Raw genomic sequence first — 21,643 nt, 5'->3', positions numbered from 1 at the left:
CCCCTCGGAGCTGGCTAGGCTCCAAAGTACCATGAATCTCGTTCCATGAGCTCAGGAAGCTTCTAGACCAGAGACGGACAACCTGTGGCCCTCTAGATCGGGCATAGCCAAACTCGGCCCTCCAGATGTTTTGGGACTACAACTCCCTTCATCCCTGACCACTGGTCCTGTTAGCTAGGGATGATGGGAGTTGTAGTCCCAAGACATCTGGAGGGCCGAGTTTGGCTATGCCTGCTCTAGAGGTTGTTGGAATCATAGAATTATACAGTTGGATCATCTAGTCCAACCCTGCAGTGCAGGGATCTTTTGCCCAATGTGGGGCTGAGACCCATGATTCTGAGATTAAGAGGATTAATCTGAACTATCCCCAGATCTTATCAGCTCCAGCCAGCATGTTCAACAGTCAGGGAGGATGGGGATTTTCAATGGCGCTGCTGTGAAGGGGAAAGAGTTAAATTCCCCTCCCCCAACTGCACAGTCCCAATCCTGATCCCATTGCAGTGCCTGTTAAAGCAAAAACAAGATGAATGCGCAGATCATCTAACTTGGCCTTTGGATAAGCATTAGCAAATGACTAATGCTTATCTGACGGCCAAATTTATGATATCAGTTATTAAAATGTTTACAAGTTTGCATTTGGTATTCATTGTGTAAAATGATTATTCTAATTAGGTCCATATCTATCTAAGCAAAACAGGTATCAGAATCCATGTGATTGATTATGAATTCATATAATCATACCAACAGAAAGACGTGTATGAGGAAACAACATCCTTTATGTTTTATACATCAAAAGGTGAATCAAAATGTGCATTAAATTGTGCTCTGTACATTTCAAGACATAGTATCTAAAACCATTCTATGGAAATATATCGGTGCTCATACATTGTTTCCCCCCCCTCTTTTAAAATACAAATTGAACTTAATTTTTCCACAGTGCATGCTGAATTTGCTCTTTCAGATAGTGTAGGATTCATTCTTCTGTCTTAGTTATTGTGAGATATACTGAGTTGTACCCAGAAAAGGGTGTGGGAAATTTTCCTGGTGAGCGATTCTGAGAGACTTTTCGTATGCGATAGAAACCCTCTTTCTGACCATTTTGATGTATGATATATTTTTTGTTGCAATAGGTTTGAGATTAAACTACAGATTGTCTGCATTACTAATGCTTTCTCTTTCCTTGAACATGAATCCACTGTGTTATTTTTGTCTATTATTTGCTTTTAGCAGATATTAAACTACATAATTCTTCTATTTTTTAGAAAACTTTATCATTAAAAATATTTTGCACTGTATAATCACACAAATGTAGCATTTAAAAAAGATTGAGTTGGGAATTTCTTTTGTTCTGTGTTTCCTGTTTAAGTAAGTCAATAAATGTTTTAAGACATCTATGTGAAGTAAATTCTAGACAGGAATTTGTGCTGTGCAGAGAGATTTTTTTAGTCAGGGAGTTTTTTAACTGGCCCTGGGCTGTGAACCAGCTTTTGTAACTTTAGAGAGGACAAGGCCTGGGGTATGATGTCAACTCTCCCACTGTCTGTGGTCAAACAGGTTTGAAGGTTTTTATAGAGCTTCAAAAACCTGCAAAATCTGTTTGACTGGAGAAAATAATGGGACTAGATAGATCTATATGTGTGTGCATAGATTCTGAGCAACAACGGCTCTTTTATATAATGTTTTTTCTTAAACACTGTATATCTGCAATCCGGGTGTGGAAACCAGCTTTCAGTTCCGTACAAAATTTTAAGGTTTTTTTTTTGGTATTGAATTGATGTAAAATAACATGAAGTTTGATCCGATGAATAATACATGAGACGTTGGGACAAGCCCAGGATGGCAGCTTATTTTTCATGTCAAACAATTCTTTATTTTTTATGGTACAAATTAAAAGTGACAGATCTGAAGCTGTTAAGAAATACACAAAGTGCAGCTTTACTGACCATACAGATATTGCTCTAGTTTAAGTACAGTTTTTGTCAGTTTTTAATTTTTTTTTAAATGTTAAGCAACCTGTGCAGATAATTCAGCTTTGGTTTCAAAGTCAGAACAGTAAGGAACTTGAAATAACCAGTTTGGCTTCTTGGTCACAAGTCCTCCACATCGATTCCTTTGATTTTTTTTTCTTTTTAAAAAAGAAAAAGAAATGAAGAACACAACACAGTCCATGTCATTCTCTGCCACCTTTCCTGCTGCGAGTGCCATGCATGGAAAAGCAGGTCTCCTTTGTAGTGCCTCATAAGTGACCCTGGTGACCATCCTGTAGATTAAGAGTGCAAGACGTTAAGCCCCGCTGCTGCACAGCCTCCATTCCCTTCCATGGAGCACATGCTGGAGCCATGCTTCTGCTCCAGTGGAATGAATGGAGGACGTGCAAGAACAGAACTTATGAACTGCACCCGACAGCACATAGGACCAAAATATATATTTATATATATAAAATTAAAATTTTAAAAAAAGAACCACTTTCTCAACAATAAATAAACAAATGTGCCCCACATAATCTCAAGTCGGAAACAAGCAAACTACATGACAAAAAGCTCAGTACAAAATATTACTGAAACAGGTTTTTTTTTTTACAGTCAAACATTTACATGGAAATTAATTTCCTTTATTTTTTATTTTTTTAAATTCCTTAATTCAGTGTTGCTCATGAGCTGGGTACAAGTAGAGTGCTGAGGTAAAACACTGATGAACAGTTTCTTTCTGTATTCTTTTTCTTTTCTTTTCTTAAAATAGTAACAGTTTAGTATTGCAAGATTGTCAGCAACATTTAGCCATATCTATACAATGTGCATATACCTACAAACATTGAACTTTGGTCCAGCATTGAGAAGACGAGCAAAGGCATTATACATATTTCTTTTTGGTTATAGCTTGAGTACTTTGACACGCCTCTACTTGTTCCTTCTTAGCTCCTTTTTGCTTTCTTGGTCTGTTTACTTCTTCGTTTGCGTGATTAGAACATAAACTGAAAACTTCGGAATGGACTTGGTCTCTTTTTCTGATCTGTACACTCCAAGCCTCAACATTTCTGGCATCAAATCTGTTTCACACACCAAATTAACGTCTTTGTGACTCTGAGATAATGTAGTGGTTTGTAGCAGGGAGCTGTTCCAGCGAGTGACTGTGTCCCATCCTTAGCAAAAAATAATAATTTTTTTTAGGGCAGCAAACCTTAGGCTTTAGTGGGAAAAGATGCATCCAGAACTAAAGAACAAAAACCTGCTCAGTAACTCCTGCTAATTCCCTACGCAAAACTTACTTCTCTCCTCAGGAAAGGTAAACCTGACATGCCTCTGGCCTGGCTTGGATGCACTACTATTAATACATCGTATTACGAGAAGCAGCCCAGCAGCCATGAGCAGGAGCTGGCAGCTTCTGTTTTCATTGTCGATGGATTGCAGATTGCCTTGCCGTTTGATCCCAGACATGCTGCAGTTAATCCGAATGGAAACAAGCCTACTTCAAACCACAATTTATGAATTTGGCTTGTTTTCACTAACCACAGTTAAGAAGAACCGCAGTTTAGGATTTGGATGACAAACTAGACTGCAGTAATTCCAAAACAAAAGTGGAAGCTTCTGGTCTCCTCCTGGACACACTTGAGGAAGTGTGTGTGAGTGTGTGTGTGTGTGTGTGTGTGTGAGAGAGAGAGAGAGAGAGAGAGGTTTGCCAGCTTTGAGAGAGATTAGAATCATTACAGTAATAGAAAACCATGGTTTAGCATTACATCTTAATGAAGCCGTTATCTCCAGTAAGAAATGGGCTTGTTTTTTCCTCCACTATTTGCTAGTGTGCTATATTTTCGTCACCGCCCAAAGGTGGCTTCGTATATAATTGCTGTGTATATAATTTGAGCAGGATCTCATGAGCTGCTCATGGAAAAGCTTTCTTCCTGCAGCTCCTCAAGCGCCCTGGAAACCACTCTTGAGGGTTTGGGGGATGTTTCCAAAGCAGCATAAGGGACTGTGGTTAAAGGGGAAGTGTATGGGAATGTTCTAGGTGTGTGTACAGGGCTCTTTGGAGCCCAGAACAGATTTACAAATAGAAATAATAAATATTGTTTGGGGAGAAGAAAAAAAATCTCCCTATACCTGCAGCCTTTATGAATTACATATACATATAAATAATTTGTTCAGGCACTCCGTTATGCCTCCGAGCGAAAAAACTGATTGTTAAAAACGAACCTAACACTTTCCCTTGTAAAAATAAGTGATAAGAACCAGAAAAAACTATTAAAAAGAGAACATTATGACATGTTAATGGTTCCATGAGTACAAAGATGAAAATCAAAAAACTTGTTTCATGGTGGCAATTTATTTCATTTATATTATCACCGTCCTAAATTACACAATTTCAGTGTGAAGTTTAGAAAGGAAATAGTTTCTGTCTAACTGTTGCTGTGATGGTTTTAAGTGTTTTATACAGTCTTTGGTTAATGTTGCTTCCTGGAAATTTCATTCCCCCCCCCCGTTCCATTGCAGACTTTTTAACTGTTCCATGGAGAATCTGACATCTAAGTTTTTAAGCAGCAAATGGCTAGTATATTTTTGCTTCCAGGAGCAAGGCTCTGGTTTTGATGATATTTGAGAATGGAAAAAGGAATGACTGTGGGAGATGGGCAGAGCGCTAGGAGATGGGCTTTCAAAGTTCTACAAGCTCTTGACAGTTCTCTAGATAATTTGTGGCTGGTCTCCTGTTACTCCTGACAGTTTTAATTTCAAGTTCATCATAACTAGGGTGCAGATGGCAAGCTTTGTTGTTGTTGTTTTAAATTAAGCTGCTGTTGTTAAAACTGAATTTTGGCAGTTATTGATTATCAGGGCCAGATGATGGATGTGAACATCTGTACTAAAATCCAGACTTGACATGGGACTTTTCCCAACCCATGGCCAATCCAGAAATTTAATCATTCTTACCTACTGCAGTAGGATTTAAATTCATGATTTCGATTACGAAGAGGCTGTAGAGCAAGTTTGCTGTAGAGCAAGTTCAGACCTCAGCCTATAAGGCTCACAGTTGAACTATAGGTGTACATAGGCAGGAGAAATAGACAGTCCTATGATCACATTGCTAACATGAGCAGAAATCTACTCTCTGGCAAAAACAAACAAACAAAATAAAAACCTAAAACACACAGGCTTTGTGAATGTTTTGTACATGCCCATCCTGAATTACCATTTCTTGCCTCTGACATGTTCAGAGCTTGGAATTAGAGTCCTATTTGCTTTATTAATTACATCTAACCTCAGTATACATTATTTTTTCTGTCTGCACACTGTTAATTTCTTCTGTAAGAAGAGTATGCTTACATAGTTTTCATAAGGGCTTTAGTCAACTATTTATAATTTGGAGGGCAAATGTTCATTCAGATCATATGACCACTTTTTCCAAGGCAAGGAAATATTTTGTGATGTGCTCATAGCGGCCTTCTTATGAATGCAGCCAGCATTTGCTTGGCCACTGACCATTTTCCTGGCATGGGGTGCTTGGAAACACAAACCACCAGATAATTTTGCTGTGCAAGCTCAATTGAAATGAAGCATGGATTATGCCCCTGGTGACAATCTGAAAACTGAGGACTGGATCCAAAGCCCGTTGAAAGAGGCAAAACTGCCTATGTTGCATCCAGTCTGCTTTAGACCAGCCATTTAACCATCTCCTCTTACTTTCCAGTGAGAGAGGGAAGAACCTGTAAGGGAGGCGGGACCTTTAAGGCTACAGATTCTGTGGATGATTTGACTCTCAGTCACACGTGATGAGTTGTGTCGATAAAGATGAGTAAGTTCAGATTTACACCATGGTGAGGTGGAGAAGTATTGTACAATGAAATGACAGATTCTAATGCATTTTGAGAAGCCTGGAGCAGGATGTAACACCGATTTCTATCTAGGACCCTGAATCTAAATATTATGAGGATGTTGGGATAAAGATATGAACTTTGTTGCTCTGGCTTGATGTACCCTTTTGACTGAATGGCCATGAAGTTTTGGATGACAGCCAAGATATGTGCCAGTGATTTCTGCTTCTGGGTCCCAGTTCAAAAATTAGGTAACAAGTCATATTAAGTAATTCAGTCAAATCTGGCATTCACATAATCCCTTCTGTGTCTGTGCACAGTTCTGAAAGTAGCACTTGCCAGAGGGGGGGGGGAGAACAGAATAACAGAATAATAGAATTGTAGAGTTGGAAGAGACTTTGAGGGTCATCTAGTCCAATCCCCTGCAGTGCAGGAATAAACAAACAAACAAACAAACAAACAAACAGTGAAAGTGGAAACAGTAAAACGAAAGTTAGAGATGCAGCAGTTTGAGGGGGAAATCCTGGTTATGTTCTTACATTTGCCATCAGCTTGCTTTTCAATAGAATCCCAAGAAAGTTCTTTGGCTATCAGACTTTGGAGAGAAATTGCTTCATATAGATAGAACCATAAACAATGATGCAGTATATTGGACCACGTGTGCATTTTATATTTATATTACAAAAGTAGCTTTGGTAACCTCTCCCAGTTCGTGGCCAAAGGACAGCGTAAGTGGCAAGTTATATACTGTAAGTGAAAGTTCAAGTTGCTCAATATGTCCTTATAATGTCATCATTACACTGCATAATTTTAAAAGTCCACGTCTTCACACAAGAAATTTAAATGGTGTTGGGATGGAGAAGGCAGCCAAAACAAAGTGTCAACCAAATTTGAATCAAAACTGCAAATAAATAAGATCTTCGGTTAAAAAAATAAAGTAAGCAAACCCCACCGTTTAGAGAAACAGTCATTTTGGCACACAAACATTTGGAGATCACAAAACTGTGTATGCCAAACAAGAGGGTTGAGAATCGTAGCTCAAACCAAGTGTAGCATACTCATGTGCTGAACATGTGAGAGAGGATGCAGGGGGAAAAGAGAGTCCTGTATTATTATTATTTTCCTCTTTTTGCAAAGTACAAATGTAAAAATTCATAACACAATGTAGCGCTCATAAAAGAGTAGACTAACAATCTAGTTTTCAATGCCATGTTTCTGACTTTGGTTAATAGTTTTCATAGTGAAGAAGCACTTGATACCTGAAAGGCTACAATCACTCCTCCAGGTGGCAGGCTTGTACTCTCTCTCCTTTAAAAACAGTTAAAGGTTTGCTGTTGTAGTTGGGTTCTTTTTCCATAAAACATGTTCACATTTTCATAATATACAGGAAAAAGTAAGCAGTTATTTGGTTTACTTTAAAGTCCATTTAAAAAAAACACTGGCTTATTTTGGAACTAGTTCTACCACATACACACACACTAAGTGCTGTGTAATTTTTTTTGTATTTTTTTTCTGTTTGTTTTTATCTAGGAAAACCCACAGACATTTATAAATTGTTCTGTCCATCTTGTAGCTTTCTGAGTCTTTTACTTACAAGGATGGTGAAAGAGCATCTTTACAGAGTTCAAATGTTTAAAGTTTTGTTTGTTCGTGTGTGTTCTTCCTTTAAATCTATCAGTTTAAGAGTTTTCTTCCAGAGAGTCTGTTAAGGGCTCCATTGGGGCTGCTGTCGCAGGCTCGTGCTGTTTTAGGCGTTTAATTGTGTTCTTCAGTGCTTGCCTCTTGTTGCAGAACCAGACTCTAACTACTTCCCGGTCATAGTTCAGTTTCTCTGCAATTTCCGTCATTTCCTGCCCAGAGGGATGCGTGTTCTTCTCAAAATGGGCATTCAAGATCTCAAGAGCCTGCGGCGTGAATGAGGTCCGCCTCTTGCGCTTTTTGGATGGTTCACTTCCAATAAATTCAGTAAGATTCTGCATGCCTGCCCGATGGCGGGCCTCAGCCTCAGCCATCCATCGTTCAAGAACCGGCTTTATCTTCTGGGCACTTTTAGGGGTGATGTCCAGCTTTTCAAACCTGGCAGGATACAAAAGGCCAGGGTTCAGTTTGGCTGTCAGACTGCTAGCTATAGTGTTCTCTTGGGCTTCCTGTGGTAGGAAAAAGTGGCTTCTCAGGATGGTGTGTCTGAGGGGAAAATTGAGAAAGAAGAGTCTTACACTGATGCTCTGCCAGCTGGGACTTCCTGCCTACCTGCCTAATCGACTGGCAGAGGATATTTACAATGGATTATGAAAACTATCAGTTCTACAAATATATAGATATCTATTTAAACAAACAAAAACAATCACAGTGACAAACTGCTGTCAGAATGCTACTTCATATACCCAGTTGCTGTGTTCCAGAGATCCATGTACATTCAGTGGCTCACGTGGATCTGTGGTACACATTGGAAGATGCATGCATTAAGCCTTAATGGTTAAAGAAGGTGTATACAGATCAAGCGCCTTCATTTTAGTGGATAGAACTCTGTGCATGCTCTGAGTTCTCACTTCTGTTACTATTGTCAAAGGCAAATATTTCAGATTTCAAAGCTTGCTCCCCCCCTCAAAATCCTATATACAATATTCAAGCTTAACACAAAAGCTAAAAAACAGGAAATGACATCAGTGGCATTTTTGTTTCATTTTTACTTGTACAGGGATCTTGTTCCCTTCCTGTAGCATATTGCTCAAATGCTGCTGTTTTAATTTCACAAAGTGCCTGTTAGCCTCTGAATTTCAGGTTTCCTTTTCCTTTTCATTTTTAAGCAATTTTCACTGTATGCAAGTTAACACCGTGTCCCTTCTCTGGGTAGGAAAAGAATTCCCAAAGCTGTTGCTGTCTTCAGTTCTAACAGCTGGACACATTGTAATTACCTTCAATACCCCCACAAGTAGTTGCACTAAAAGAAACTCCTGCCTTCCAGATGAAACCCAGCATAATAGTGGACTAATATACTGTGGTCTCAAGCTGGGTTTATTGTGGGATGTCTGCACACTGTGCCGAATGATATCATTTCCTGTAAATGAGGTCCTCTATGTATCATTTTGCCATCAAAAGTCCTTTGCTAGACCAGATTTTACAAATCTTCCACGCCATCAGGAAGAAGAAAACTATACTGAGGACTTTAGTCTTTGTAAAGCATGACCAGTTCAAGTCCTGCATCACCGGTTGACTTAACAAATGACTCTTTTTGTAGTTTTATAAATTACATTCATTCATTTTGCAGTGTCGAATTAATATTCCCAATATAGGTCTCAGAATGTAATACTTTTGCAGAAGTGCCATTGCCCTTGAAAGAATGTGCTCCATTTATAACGGACTTGGTGTGGTTGACTTCTGGCCCTCCAAATACTGCTGGACTACAAGTCCCATCATCCCTGAGTATTGGCCATTCTGGCTGGGGCTGATGGGAGTTGGAACCCTTTAACATCTGGAGGAGACCAGGGCCGTAGCTAGAGGTTGGTGAGGTGGGCCCCCACCAGGGGCGCAGACGACTAGAGGCTGCAAAAAGGCTAAAAATATGTCCATAAATATAAATGTTGATTATTGCCTCATAAGAAATGGTTTTAAATAGAGGGTGAAGTGAATGGGTGGGTGGGGGTTGGAGGAGAGGCAGAAGGAAGAGCTAATTTGTCCATGCCTAGGGGGCGCAAACTGGACAGCTCTGGAGGAGACACAGGTTCCCCATCCCTGATGTACATGCTTGCGATGGGCATATACATGTTCATGTTGAACAGTACATGGAAACCATTTCACTTAAATGTTAATTACAAGAGCTGGATGAACAAGTCCTTTGAAATCCCATTGCAGTCGAAGGGATCTTAACACATTTTTTTTTTTAAAAAATTTTTTTTTACTAAAGGAAGTGGTTCCTAGATTGGCTAACATGTTGGGGTTGACTGGATTGAAATTCCTGCAGTCAGCAGGCTAGCATTGGGCGAGCCACCACCTCCTAAACCAAACTTACAAGGCTGCTGCTAAGACAAAATGAGATGACTCTATGTACGCACCCTGAGGTCCTGGGAGCAACTGTGGGGTAACTAAATTGTGAATCACAGCTCAAGACCCAAGGAACTCTGGGTTTGTTCAAGAAATGTATGTCTACGGATTTCTCTCCCGTTTTCTTGAGGTAGGTCTGAGAATTGTCCTGCCTATTCAGCTATTTAGCACTGTTACATTAGCATTTAATAGAAAACTCTAGTGATTTGCATTGTCCCCCTGTATACATAGCAAATTTGAACTTGGACAAAGTTGAGTAATTCATCAGCCATTGTTGATGGGAAAAAGTTTCTGGATAACGTTGTGTTCAGTACAAAAGGAGTGGAATATATAATATATATCAGTTAAACTGAATCGCAATGCCAAAGCCACCAGTGGCCTTAAATATTTCAACTACCTGGACAAATTATTGGAATATCGTTCCCATTTCCCAGTTAGATTACGATGCTCACGAGACTGAGAATTCCATCATCATCCATCCTACATAGGCCATGAATTGATGATCCTCTACCTCCATGTTCACCAAGATTGTCAAACAGTTGCTCTCTGCCATGCTCCCATGCTCATAATATCTATCTGTGCCTAACCCCTGACCTGAAGCCTACTGGACTCTTTGCACAACCCATCATAATGCTGTCCTTTGCTTGACCCATTTTCCATCAAGTTTGTCATCTTTCTTCCTGTTGCCTAAGTGGCAGTATCTCGTGTACTGTAGGTGGGGAGAAAAATTCTCTATCTGTTCCTGCTGAAAAATTGCTGGCCCCTGTAAAGGGCTGGCCTGGACAGCTGTTGGTGATTGCTTAATTATGGGATCGATCCTGGCATAATTTTGTCCATTTACTTTTTTTTGCATATATAGTACAAAATTTATCAGGCAGTAGCTACCATGTTACTAAGCTTTTGCCAATTTTGTGGCATGGTAAAGCACTGCAATGTTTTATTTAGCCATGTAAGCTATCTGTAGGTTAAAAAAAAAAAATACATTTTGGTCATTTCCTCTACATATCTGCAACAATATGCGACTGCAGGTCTCTTAAACATGGAATTAAATCCAGTCATATTTTTTGTTCAAGGAATTTCATATATTATAATTCCAAGCATCAAATCTGTGTTGAAATCCAGCATCATTGAAATCTTCCAAGGGATTTGCCATGGACTTCAAAGGGATATGCGAAGCATCCCATGTAGTTAGCAGCTGTGCATTAGACGAAACAAAAAACTGGGATGATTAAACCAGCACATGCAAATCCATCTGGGTGGATTTATACTACCATGTCACAGTGCAATGCAAAAATATAAAATAGCAGTTGCCTTAAAAGCAACAACAACCCTCTTTTTGTTTAGGTTTCTTCTACCAATTGACCACTGAGATGAAATAAAATTAAAGTTAAATAACAGGGAGTGGGGAGAAGAGCCATTTTCATAACAATTGTGTGCCTTGTTCGTGTTGGTGCTACAGTATGTGATGTTTGGAATAACGATATACAAGTCTTGAAACAAATTTCCCAGCAGTGGTATCCTTGTATAGACTGAATAAAGGTTATTTTCTACAGGGAGGTATCTTATAAGAAAAAACAGTAGGGGACACCATAGAAGTGAGAGGATCCTATGGAGCTTTTTGTATTTAACAACAATCAATGGGTTTTATGGAAAATCATTGAGCAAAATGTGAGCTGCAAGCTCACTACCCCATACTGATGTTATTTATAACCTTAGTCTTAAACTGCAGGAAAAGTACATTTCCGTTCTATGGGGAATACATTAAAAGTATAAAGAGCAGATAAAAAGACAGAGCATTTCATGGATCACCAAGAACAAAATCCACTTAAATGAGCTTAGAGTTGGTTTCTTGGCTTTCACTGATGGAGGAGGACTACGAGGCATTGCCCAAGAGAAAAAAGCTGTTACCTAAGTGTGTTTGTTACCTCATGCATAAACATGGGATTAGTGTAACACACACACATGAAGACATAGGGACTTTGCTCTGAAGACCTTTAACTCTGTCAAGACTGCTTTTGGTTTCATTATTTTGTCACTCTCCGGGCATTATTCTTTCCCCGACTTGAATCCCTGCTTTTTTGAGACACTGGAGAGTGATATATGATTAATCCCAGAAAGTCTGAAAAAAGCCATTATGGCTTTATATGGATTCCCTGCACTCTCTTCTGTATCATTCGGGAAAATCATCATTAACATCTTAGATGTGAAGTGCGAGCTATGGTACTACAGGCTTAAACCTGGCAGGGAAGCATCCATGAAATATTTGTTCAGTAACCCCATCTGTAGAAAATGGCACAGTTTGAAGAGGGTCAGCTGGTGGTTATGCAGTAGCGGCAGCAGCAGCAGGGTCTCCCGTTCCACTACTGAATTATGTCTCAAGGCCAGGAACATATTTATTGTTTCCTACTTGTTACAAAAGTAAAGGGTGGGGGGAAGGAGATGAAAGTTATTTTAAGGACGCGTGCTGAAATATATCTACTCCATCACAAGAGCATCCAGTCCTCTCTCTACGTCTTCCGTACAAAGGAGCTCTTTTCCATGGACATGTGATTAAAGCAATAAAGGCGGCAGAAGAAGCAATAATAAGCCGTGAGAGAGGGGCCTGGAGAAATGAGCATTTGCTGTGTATCTTGTTACCTGCAGATGGCAGACTGGCTGTAGGCTGGACCTTCTGTGGCACTTAGAGCTTGACCAACTTGCGTCTGGGTGAGACCAAGTGACAGGCGTCGGATTTTAAAAGCTTTGGCAAATTCTCGGATTTCCTCAAGGTTCACCCCATCCACCTCGCTGGAGGCTGTCTGGGGATCTGTTGAAATACAAAAAAAGGGTTTGAATTCTTCATTGCATATAAAATGGAATTAGCGTAACCTCCGTTATTGGCATGGCTTTGGGAAGAAAACTAAAAGATAGAGCAAAGGCACTGGATGCCTCCCTGTTGCCAACTTAGGGTGAAAGGAGTTGTGGTGGAAAGCATTAAAAACAATGCCTGCTGACCAGATATTTCATAGTGCTTGTATGGGAGACAGTTGGGGGCCTTGCCCAGTCAGCCCCTGAATCATTCTCAAAGAGTTCATCCAGTAAAACTAGTTCCTAGTAGGTTTGGGGAATAACTAAAGAGAGAACCGATTTTGGGAAATGTGTTAACTTAGTAAAAAGGCAATGGATATTTTGTTCTATTTTGTCTTAAAAAACTGCATCACAAAAACTATCTTCAAGGTGTTTGGGTCATTTAACTAGACAGTGCTTGTACACTGGACCCTTTGCAAGACTTTTGTTCCGCATCACCCCAAACAGTGGCCCGTTAGGGTGATGCAAGCACAACCTTAAAATAGTAACACTGACACCTGCTTTATTTTTTCATCGGACCCTCAGAAGATAATGCTCATAATGCTGCGAGAATAAATTGGTCTTTTGCCTCCGTCGCAATGTACTGACACAGCTTTTGTCCCTGAAAGGGCACATAATAAAAGCTATCTAGCAGAGGAAGGCTCCTTTGGTGCTGGAAATGCGGTCAATTTAGGACTTATCAAGGGAAATGACACAACAGTTGGAGGTGCTACCCCCCCACCCCCACCCCTCTTCAGCAACTGATCCCTTGCTAAATGAAAGCATTCCCGAAGCCGGTGGAGACAGCATGGGACTGGGATAGTGGAATATTTCAAAGCGTTGTTCACTCCTGTGTATAGTGAAGCCATTCCCATGGCACAATGTCTCTATCATTTACCACCTCATTCCTGAGATGTTCCAATGTGAAATATTTTTGCCACAAGAATCAATTCATTTCTCTAAATGCAAGTCATCAGTGGTCCAGACTTGGCTACAATTCAGTGTGCAGACCAACGTTTTATGCTCACAACTATTCTGGGTCTTACTGCAGAACTGCTGCAGGAAAATTGCTATTTATCAGGCTGATGTTCAAAATTCTACTGACTAGAATTCCTTACAAATTCTCCTAACCCATCATAGAGTTTTTGTATCAAATTCTTAGTCTAGATTGACTAGGATGGAGTGAACATTCTGAAAACGGGCAGAGGCTGCCCAGCTTAATGCTGTATTGTTTTTAATTAATGCTGTATTGTTTTTAACACTCGATTGGAAGCCGCCCAGAGTGGCTGGGGAAACTCAGCCAGATGGGCGGGGTATAAATAATAAATTTATTATTATTATTATTATTATTATTATTATTATTATTATTATTATTATTTATGGCATCTGATTAAATTGTATTTCAAGTATCATCTATTTGCATTGCTAATTGTTATGTGATGAGGTGCCAGAGTTTTGTGGGTGCAAGGCACCCATGATTCCTGGGTTCAGCAAAAGTTGGAATTAATCACGGTTTGATTAAACTGTGCCAAATGCTGTTGGATGCAGCTTATGCTAATGAGCCAGACCAGCCTGTCAGGGCCAGCTGAGTGTAAGCCATTAAGAAACAGAGACCTGTGAAGGCTCATCAAGGAAACTATCAAGAGAGAGCGAGGACTGCCAGGCAAGGAAGACAAGGGACACTCCTCCAGCTGTGTGTTGGTGGGCAGAGACCAAAGGGGTTTAGGAGTTCAGGAAGGGTCAACAGGAAAAAAGTGGCCAGTTTTGCAAGTGATTTGGGAAGCAGAAGAAGGGACAGAGCACCATGTGGGCTGGCTAGGACAAGCGGTGAATGCAGTGCTGTGCTTATGGAGGAGACCAGAGCCTCTTGGGGTATGGATGCTCTAAACTCTCTCCATCTAGGTTCAAGTGTATATATATATATATATATATATATATATATATATATGCAAATAAAACCATATATCATAAAGACACCATAGCTTTCACTGTGCCTTATTTCCAAAACGAAACACAGGCCCTGGGTAGGCACCTGGAACCCCTGAAATCTTGCAGATTGGGGCGGCATGTATAATAAACTCTACAGAACATAGATGGGGGCTTTTTTCATGGTGACCCTGGGGTTTTTGTGCTTTCCCTATAGATCTCCCGTTTACAGGCCAGGCCTGATTTAGCTACAGCAGCAGAACTGAATCTGCGTCTCAATTGTGTGCAGACCAACTAATTAAAACTCAGAAGTGGGGTACAGGACATGTTATAGTAAGCCTGCCACAGAGAATGGCCTCCCTGTGCAGCTGATTCCTACCTTGGCCACCACGTTGTGAGGTTTTGTTCCCTTTCCATCTGCTAGCAGGAATATGGGTAAAAGCACAAAGACTCACAAGTGTCACATGATGACTGTTTCTAACTGTTACAGGCAGGGATGAGTTTCTACAGGGAGACCATTTTTGCTTATTTCCTCGCAATTACAACACGAGCTCTCTTTCCCCATATATCTGCCTTGGCCTCCTTTCTCTGCATGGTTTTCTGCTACGCTGTTTACTGTGCCACAAACTTTTTAATTGTCTAGTTCACATATGGACAAATTCTTAGCTACTGTGCCAAATGGCGCACACCAGCCAGGTATCACGGTTTGTGCCCCTGGATTATCTAGATCTACTTTAATCTGAATTCAGACCTGTTTTCAGAACTGAATCTGTCTTAGTCACCCTGGAAGATTATCATCAGGGAGAAATAGGAGTACCATCCTGTTACTTCTGCTCAATCTCTCAGCAGCTTTTGATATCATTGATCATGGTATCCTCCTGGACTGACTCAGCGGGACTGGGCATTGGAGTCAGTCTGTGGGGCCACATTCAGAAGTAATGCACATTGCATAAAAAAATTCTAACTTAGGCCTAAAACTCTTATTACCGGCATTTGCACCATTCAGCAGTCAATGACTTGCTTATTTTTCCAGTTGGCCGTACTTACAGGTACTTCACAAAAGCAAGGAAGAAAAGTTGGGATGGAGAAAATGAAATAAGGATAACAAGAAGGCTATACTTACTGCTGACTAACTGGCCAACACTCAAAGCTGAAGATGAGGAGGAGGAAGAAGAGGAAGAGGAAGCCTGCCGCACGGGGCTCTGAGACATAGATGCTTGACTGTGAGCTAAATGTAGGAGATTGGACTGGGATGCTGCTTGCCCCACCTGCGTCTGGGATGGCTGGTGGAGCTAAATGCAAAATTAAAGAAACAAAGAGTCAGCAGAGAGACAAGAATTGATAAGGTGCTGTCATTGTACTATGTTCTCTGTCTGGCACAATGCTCTTAATATTAAAGATTCTTTATTTATTTATATCCCACCCCTTCGACTCTTGTGCCAGTAGTTGGATATTGTGGTGGGCTAGAGGAGGACTAATAAGAAACAGGCCATGTCATATATCCAATCTGCAACCAAACTCCCTTTCTGTCCTAGTGCAGTCACTGCTGGAAGTGAACCTGTTTGCAGCAGAATAGTCTTCCTGATACATATGTGACTGTACAGTCTTGACCTCTCCTAGAAAGTAAGAGCACGATCAGCCAAAGTTAAATCCTTCTAGGTGAGCTCTGTTGATCTTAACTCTCCGTTAAGCATTGTACTTAAATATCTCCTACTGCATCAAAAGAGCTACTTAAAAGTGGGTAACTTCAAATGAAATGTGTCCTAAATAGTGCATATACGCAGAAGAAGAAATTTGTGCAAACTGTTAGCCTTTCTAATATCAATGGAACAATAAATGAATTCAGACACGAACTTCCTTCTTGCATTCCCTCCTCTCCCAGAAATATGACTGTATTACAAATAAAGGATGATGGATTATAACATGAGATAGAACATAAAATGCACAGACAATCTAATATGTGTTTTATTAATTTAATATAACCCAAAGTGGCTAACTGGTTGCTGTTGAAAAAATAACAACTTGAAAATGTATTTTTGAACTATTCAGATATATATCCATTCAAGCAGGGCAAATCAGATTACTTGGTGGGTGTTTTTAAATAATAAATGTAATTTGGCTGTGTAAATTACTCTGCAAGCTTTTTACTATGATGATGTCTTTGTGGGTCAAAAAGCAAAATCATTTTAGCATTTCAAGATTCATGTAACTGAGTGTCCTCTAAAAAATGGTTATGTTTATGGATATTTCATTTGCTCTGTATGCTTCAGACACAGAACTGTGTTAACTAGTGAAACGGGGGTGCTGTAGTGTGTCAATCTGAGTGGGTGAGTGTGCTTATGTGAAGAGAATTTGTAGCTCCTGCTGTGTTTTCCAAACTCTATTGAAACCCTTCACAACTCAGATCAAGGTAGCTGCTTCATTATCACGCTCCACAGTGAATCAGCATCCTCAGAGGTGAAGAAAAAGCCTTTCAGGAATGAGGAACCATTTGACTACACTGCCGTTTCCCCAATATCCTGTTGATTTCAGGAATGGGAGAAGAGCAGGAAAACTTCAAAATAAATAAAAACAAACATATGGGATGAGGTTCTGTTAGCTGAGAGTGGGTGGATGATAAAGTAATCTTGTATGTTGCCTAATGGCACACACCGGGTAGGAAAGGAGGGCCCAAGGTAGGCATCAGTGATGGCACCTCTGGGCTGGCACTACCCAAATGAGAGTATAATCTGAACCATGAAGATTTTCAAGCTGTTTTGCACCTGAATACCCAAGTGCTGGTCACAAACAACAGAGAATTGGGACACTGGACTGGGTGGAACTTTGCTCAATCCAGCAAAACCTTATGCTTTAGAGCAGAGCTTTCCAAACTGTGTGTTGCGACACATTAGTGTGTTGGCTGCAGTGTGTAGGTGTGTCGTGCAAACACTGGAAAGGTGTTAGTTTAACCTCCAGTTTGCTAGTAAAACTGAATTACTTTGTTGTGAAATGGTGCATGTCCAAGAAGTGTGTCACCAGCATGAAAAGTTTGGAAAGCTCTGCTTTAGAGTGTACCTATTCACGCAAACGTATTGGATGGGATACAGCTAATCAGGGCCAGAGATACCTGAAACAAAAAGGAAAAAGAGGGAATGCATATTCCTCCTTAGAATTTCCTTGCTGGTTGAGTGGCTGAAGGCTTGATCTCTGCAGCCCTTAGCCTCTTTCTTAGGATGGAGAATGTACCATAACAACTGCCTGAACATTCCAAAAGTGCATCTGATTATATATGGAATATAAAGTCTGTTGCGTAAGACAACAAACTGGCAGTTGTGGAGTTAACAGAGGGCTTGGACACCATTTTGGGCTGAAACTGAAGGCTGCCTTTATTTGCCCCTCCTCCTTGCCCAACACCCATACCCAAAGAGTGACAGTGGGGAGGAAAATGCAAATCAATATCTTTTAACTATTTCTCAGTTAATTTAAATGCTACATTCATCACTTACCTGTTGGCCTGGTTTGAGTGGCGAAAGTGTGATTCCCTGGGTGTTGATCACTGGCAATATCTGGTTCCCAATGACTGTGGCAATGATTTGCCCTTGGGCATTGGTCAGTAACTGTGGCGTAATTGGCTGCACTTGAAGGCCCTGAGCTCCTCCGGCTGACTGGTTAGATGAGACTGGATTAGGCATCAGTGGGATTGTTCCAATGATCTACAAGAAAGAAAACGTGAAATTCTATAGGTTACAAACATTTAATAGTTAAGGTTTACAATCATAGTTTTCCCAGTAGTGATGTATGGAAGTGAGAGCTGGACCATAAAGAAGGCTGATCGCCGAAGAATTGATGCTTTTGAATTATGGTGCTGGAGGAGACTCTTGAGAGTCCCATGGACTGCAAGAAGATCAAACCTCTCCATTCTGAAGGAAATCAGCCCTGAGTGCTCACTGGAAGGACAGATCGTGAAGCTGAGGCTCCAAGACTTTGGCCACCTCATGAGAAGAGAAGACTACCTGGAAAAGACCCTGATGTTGGGAAAGATGGAGGGCACAAGAAGAAGGGGACGACAGAGGATGAGATGGTTGGACGGTGTTCTCGAAGCTACAAACATGAGTCTGACCAAACTGCGGGAGGCAGTGGAAGACAGGAGTGCCTGACGTGCTCTGGTCCATGGGGTCACAAAGAGTCAGACACGACTAAACGACTAAACAACAACACAATCATAGTATGTATATGAGCAATGAACTCTGGCCCAAAATACACACATTTTGACTGGTTTAGAAACTGGATGGTGTACAATCAGTATTTGAAGTTGTGGCCATGTTTGCCAAATGGTATCAGATAGAAATCTTCAGCCATTTTCAAGCTGGGTTCTGTGGAGCCTTGGGCTACATATACAAGTTTGCCCACCATTACTGATATTCCCCTGCACTGCTGAATTGCAAGTCAATTTAGGACTTATCAAGGGATAAGTGCTGGATGTGTTTTAAGCAAACAATTAGAACATGTTTGGCAGTGGTTCCAGTGAATAAAGATAAAATGTAAAGGACCCCTGGATGGTTAAGTCCAGTCAAAGGCAACTATGCCCTGATAAAAAATTTGAAAAACTATGGGGGAATCTTTGGCCACTTTTAAGCAAGTGGACTGTAAGATGATTTGGTTAAAGTCCTTGTTGTAAAGGGCAGCGTGCTAATATGTGACCTACTCTATACTCGTATCAAATTATATTGATATTTGTAATATATAGGATTTTTAAGATTCGAGAATTATAAGAAGCCATTTAGGCCACCACCTGACTAAATTCAAGCCAAATCGTACTTAAGCACACAAAATTGCTCCCAAACCTACTTTTAATATTATCCACGGCAGTTAGTACACAAGGTAAGCATCTGACAAAATGTATGGCTCTGACATGAACCATGTAATGCCAAAATACTTTTATGGAAGCTCCTACACAACAACATTTTTTAAAAAATATGAGTGAGTGGCAAGTAGCAATCCAACATGATGACATATTCTTGTCTAGCATATGCTGAGCTTTATCCGGAGGTTGTGGGTGGGAATGGGGTCTTGGGAAGAAATAAACAAGACCTCAGGGATGTTTTGTACGCTCTGCCTTTAAACAGCTCTGTTGATGCAGAGTTGAAATTATCAATTGTCTATAACAAGGAAAGATTGTGGTCAGCCTAGTGTGGGGATTCTATCTTTACTTCAACAAATGTTACCAAATGAAAAGAATTATCTTTCTTTTTAACGCTGTCAGCAGAAGCCTTGTGAAATAAATAAATAAATAAAAACATTTGATTCACATGTCGCAAAGGACATGGCCTTGAAGTGTCACTTCTGGGCCTGTAACTTCAGCCAGCAAGGCTCCAGTCCCCCCACAAGGCAAAAAATTGCTGTGCTAGTTTTATCAGTAATAGAAATGTTTGCATCCCCGTTTAAAATGCATTTCTGGGATTGCAGTCAGGCATTTTGAGAATGACATTGCTGAAGTGAACAGTTTGTAAGGTCAGAAGCAGGAGGACGGCCTGTTTGTGGTTTTGCAATGAATGAATTATGCTATTTGAACGTGTGCAGGGACACTGGAAGGTTGTACCCCCCAAACATACATGCAGTGGGAATATTTTAGAAATGACAGACTCTTACAATTTCCTTTCCTTCCTCAAAATGCTCCATCAAATAAATGGAATACAGTGGTACCTCTGGATGCAAATGGGATCCGTTCCGGAGCCCTGTTCGCATCCTGAAGCGAGCGCAACCCACGTCTGCATGTCTGCGGGCCTTGATTCGCCGCTTCTGTGCATGCACGTGACATCATTTTGAGCGTCTGCGCATGCGGCGAAACCCGGAAGTAACGCATTCCGTTACCTCCGGGTCGCCATGGAGCGTAACCTGAAAACGTTCAACCTGAAGCATATTTAACCCGAGGTATGACTGTAGATGCTAATGCTTCATTTACAGTATGTAGCACTCTAAGGGGCTAGTCACACATTCAAACATGTTCGGAAGTTCCCCAGCAACCCTATACAGCAGGCATAGGCAAACTCGGCCTTCCAGATGTTTTGAGACTACAGTTCCCATCACCCCGACCACTGGTCCTGTTAGCTAGGGATGATGGGAGTTGTAGTCCCAAAACATCTGGAGTGCCGAGTCTGCCTATGCCTACTATACAGATTAAAATAAACCAGGGAGCTCAGCCTAGAGCAGCTTTGTGGGTAGAGGAAGTTTGTCATTGCCCACCTGGTTCATGAAGTTGTGAACTATAGGTAAGATGCACAAGTGGGCATCTGGGTCACTCAATGTGGCTTCTCTTTTGTCTCAGCCCCACAAATCAACTCCTGAAGGTTAGGACACTCTCTGGAGCAGATTTGGGGTGGGGCATGAGGAGGAAGAAAAGAAACTGAAATTCTTGTTTCATAAGCAGATTTATGTTGTGCAAGTATGCAGTTCAGCTTTAAACCTTGTACCCCAGTAGCAGCATGATTACAATCCTTCTAGTGGACAGTGCAGAAATGAAACTTCTGCAGAGGTAAAAAATTTACAGATTGTTCCCTATTGAAGGAGAATTACATGAAGATGATGTACAGATGGTATACAACACCAGTGCAGTTAGGGAAAATGTACAAAACTAGTTCAAATATATGTTGGAAGTGTAAGGAAAAGGAGGGAACATTTTATCATATGTGGTGGGATTGTAAGGTAATTAAAAAAATTTGGGAAATGATATACAATGAATTGAAGAAAATGTTCCATTTAACATTTGTTAAAAAACCCGAGGCATTTTTGTTGGGGATTGTAGGGAAAGACCTGCCAAAAAAGTTGAAAAACATCTTCATGTATGTGACAACGGCCGCGAGAGTTCTGGTAGCACAAGGATGGAAGACTGAAGAAACCCCAACTAAAGAATCATGGCAAGAAAAATTGATGGACTATGCAGAACTGGCAAAATTGACATATAAGCTATGGGACAAGGATAACTGTGACTTTAAGGATAAATGGGAACCTTTCACAAAGTATCTGAAGACGCAACAAAGCAAATTGGACTCCTTGGCAGGTTTTGAATAA

At 40.6% G+C, this 21,643-nt stretch overlaps 1 protein-coding gene across 2 annotated transcripts in view; it reads right to left on the bottom strand.

Moving 5' to 3' along the window:
• Window positions 1–3,994: 3,994 nt before the first annotated feature.
• POU6F2 (POU class 6 homeobox 2) overlaps window positions 3,995–21,643 on the bottom strand; it is a 229,223-nt gene continuing 211,574 nt past the window's right edge. Inside the window, exons 6-9 of one of the 2 annotated variants that reach the window (XM_053359613.1) lie at window positions 18,082–18,288; window positions 15,720–15,888; window positions 12,482–12,650; window positions 3,995–7,987 (exon numbers count right to left, since the gene is read on the bottom strand). In XM_053359613.1, the coding sequence (XP_053215588.1) occupies window positions 7,483–7,987; window positions 12,482–12,650; window positions 15,720–15,888; window positions 18,082–18,288 (1,050 nt within the window). In that variant the 3' untranslated portion in view covers window positions 3,995–7,482. The remainder of the gene's footprint in view (window positions 7,988–12,481; window positions 12,651–15,719; window positions 15,889–18,081; window positions 18,289–21,643) is intronic. The other variant, XM_053359614.1, reaches the window with a different exon arrangement.

This window comes from Podarcis raffonei, chromosome 12 (assembly GCF_027172205.1).
Source record: "Podarcis raffonei isolate rPodRaf1 chromosome 12, rPodRaf1.pri, whole genome shotgun sequence".
Taxonomy (NCBI): Eukaryota; Metazoa; Chordata; class Lepidosauria; order Squamata; family Lacertidae; genus Podarcis; species Podarcis raffonei.
Note: the sequence above shows the minus strand (reverse complement) of the source record. Positions and strands in the feature narration are given on the sequence as shown.